The sequence below is a fragment of the Solanum pennellii genome, chromosome 6 (assembly GCF_001406875.1).
Source record: "Solanum pennellii chromosome 6, SPENNV200".
Taxonomy (NCBI): Eukaryota; Viridiplantae; Streptophyta; class Magnoliopsida; order Solanales; family Solanaceae; genus Solanum; species Solanum pennellii.
In genome coordinates this window covers 52,889,532-52,891,345 of record NC_028642.1, presented here as the reverse complement: position 1 = coordinate 52,891,345, position 1,814 = coordinate 52,889,532, and the positions used below count along the sequence as shown (strand labels likewise).

The 1,814-nt window shown below is 34.4% G+C and overlaps 1 protein-coding gene across 1 annotated transcript; it reads left to right on the top strand.

The window, feature by feature from the left end:
- The first annotated feature begins 312 nt into the window (after positions 1-312).
- LOC107022567 (zinc finger protein 1-like) lies at positions 313-1,450 on the top strand. Its single transcript, XM_015223155.2, has one exon. It carries the CDS (start codon positions 760-762, stop codon positions 1,300-1,302), a length of 543 nt encoding a protein of 180 aa, XP_015078641.1. The 5' UTR covers positions 313-759; the 3' UTR covers positions 1,303-1,450.
- The last annotated feature ends 364 nt before the right edge of the window (positions 1,451-1,814 follow it).

Below are 1,814 nucleotides of genomic sequence, written 5' to 3'. Positions count from 1 at the left end.
GTAGAATGTAACACAACAATATCATGCAAGATGGTCACACATCCACAATAGTCCAATTCCATGAATATAGATTCTTGACTCTTGAGCCTTGTTCTTACCTTATATTCCTTTTTGATGATTAATATCAATTAATTCCCATTTTGATGATTATAATTATGTTCTTAAATAGTTAAATCCTAACTACTCATTGTGCATAAGATTTTTCAAAAAAAAAATACAGACAATATAATAGATAAAAATTACTAGAGATCAAAGTTGATTTTTTCCTAGTTCAAAATACAAAGAAAATCAAACGTTGATATATGGTTAGGACGAAATCATTTTCAAGGCAATGGCTTGGCCTTTCGAGATAATTTTCTGCTCAAGAAAAAGGTATCCATCCCAGAAGTAGGATATAATTGCTTGATGCTTTTATACTTGCTAAAGAAGTTCTCATTATCAGTGAGTCCTCATTCATATTAATCTTTTTGAGTAAATTCACATGACTCACGACCCTATCAGATAATGTTAAAGAATGACAAAAATTTCATTACTGAAATGGGTGGACTCCTTATAAGGCTTGGACAATCCTTCTCCCTTTGAGCTAGCTTTTGGAGCGTGAATTAGGCCTAAGACCTAATTTCACGGATTAAGTCCCCACCTCCACATGAAGTTTCCCACATCAAATCATCATGCCATGTAACTTCCTTTCAAAGTTGAACCACCATTTCCTATAATTCCCCACTACCTAATTCCCTAAAATAGCACCAATACAAGTAAATGGACTCCCAAAATCAATCAGCGCCACGAAAACAAGATGATAAACAGGAAAACAATGGGCTCATTTTAGATTTAGATCTAAGCCTCCTCTGTAACTGGGAATTGAAGCCTACAGATGATCAAATAATCAAAACCACTAATCACACTTGTGATGATGAAACAGAGCACCAGGTTTTTTCCTGTAACTATTGCTACAGAAATTTTTACAGTTCACAAGCACTTGGGGGCCATCAAAACGCGCATAAAAGGGAACGAACTACAATGGCGAAAAGGAAGCAGCGTATGGATTCGATTCCTATTATGCATAGGCCGCCTCTTGGCATTCAAGCACACTCCATGATTCATAAGCCAAACATTTCATCGAACACCTTCAGGGCACCCGCAATTCCACCCTCATTATACAACACACATTCAGCTGGTATGTGGTCGAAAAGGCGGCTGGATCAGTTTCCGGTGATCGGTCGCCCTGAAAGGAACAAGTTTTCAACAGTGGTTGGTTCTCAAGAGGATTTGAAGAAACTGGATTTGTCTCTCAAACTCTGAGACTTTTGATAGTTGCAGTAAATAAATATTTTAGATTTTTCGGAATATGTATGATCGACTTTATTTGAACTTAAATATATTTCTTTCCTTTGAAGCTGCTATTGAAGTGGTTAATATGTTAATGCAAACATGTAGTATTGATTTGGAATATTGTACATTGATATATACAATAACATGAATAAATTAAAAGCATTCATATGCGAAAGACTAGATCGATGTTCAAATATTGCATTAAAATTATAGAGTTAACAAGTAAGAAATGTTCAAAAAAAAAAACCAATACTTTTTTTTCTAGAAATTAACCCGCAGTCAAAATCTCATCGTTTCATTAATAAGATAGAGACTAATGCACATGTACACTGAAAGTACGTACTGATGAATTATTAAATTTAATTTTCCAGTAGGATAGGATACATAATTTCATATGCAATTATGCATATGGTGGGCAGAGAATGTTTCCATGAAGTATTTCAAATTGTACTTCTATTACATTTCAAATTATACACCTTACG

Coding starts and splice junctions, on each gene's coding strand:
- LOC107022567 (XM_015223155.2), top strand. CDS start 760: ATGGACTCCCAAAATCAATCAGCGCCACGAAAACAAGATGATAAACAG.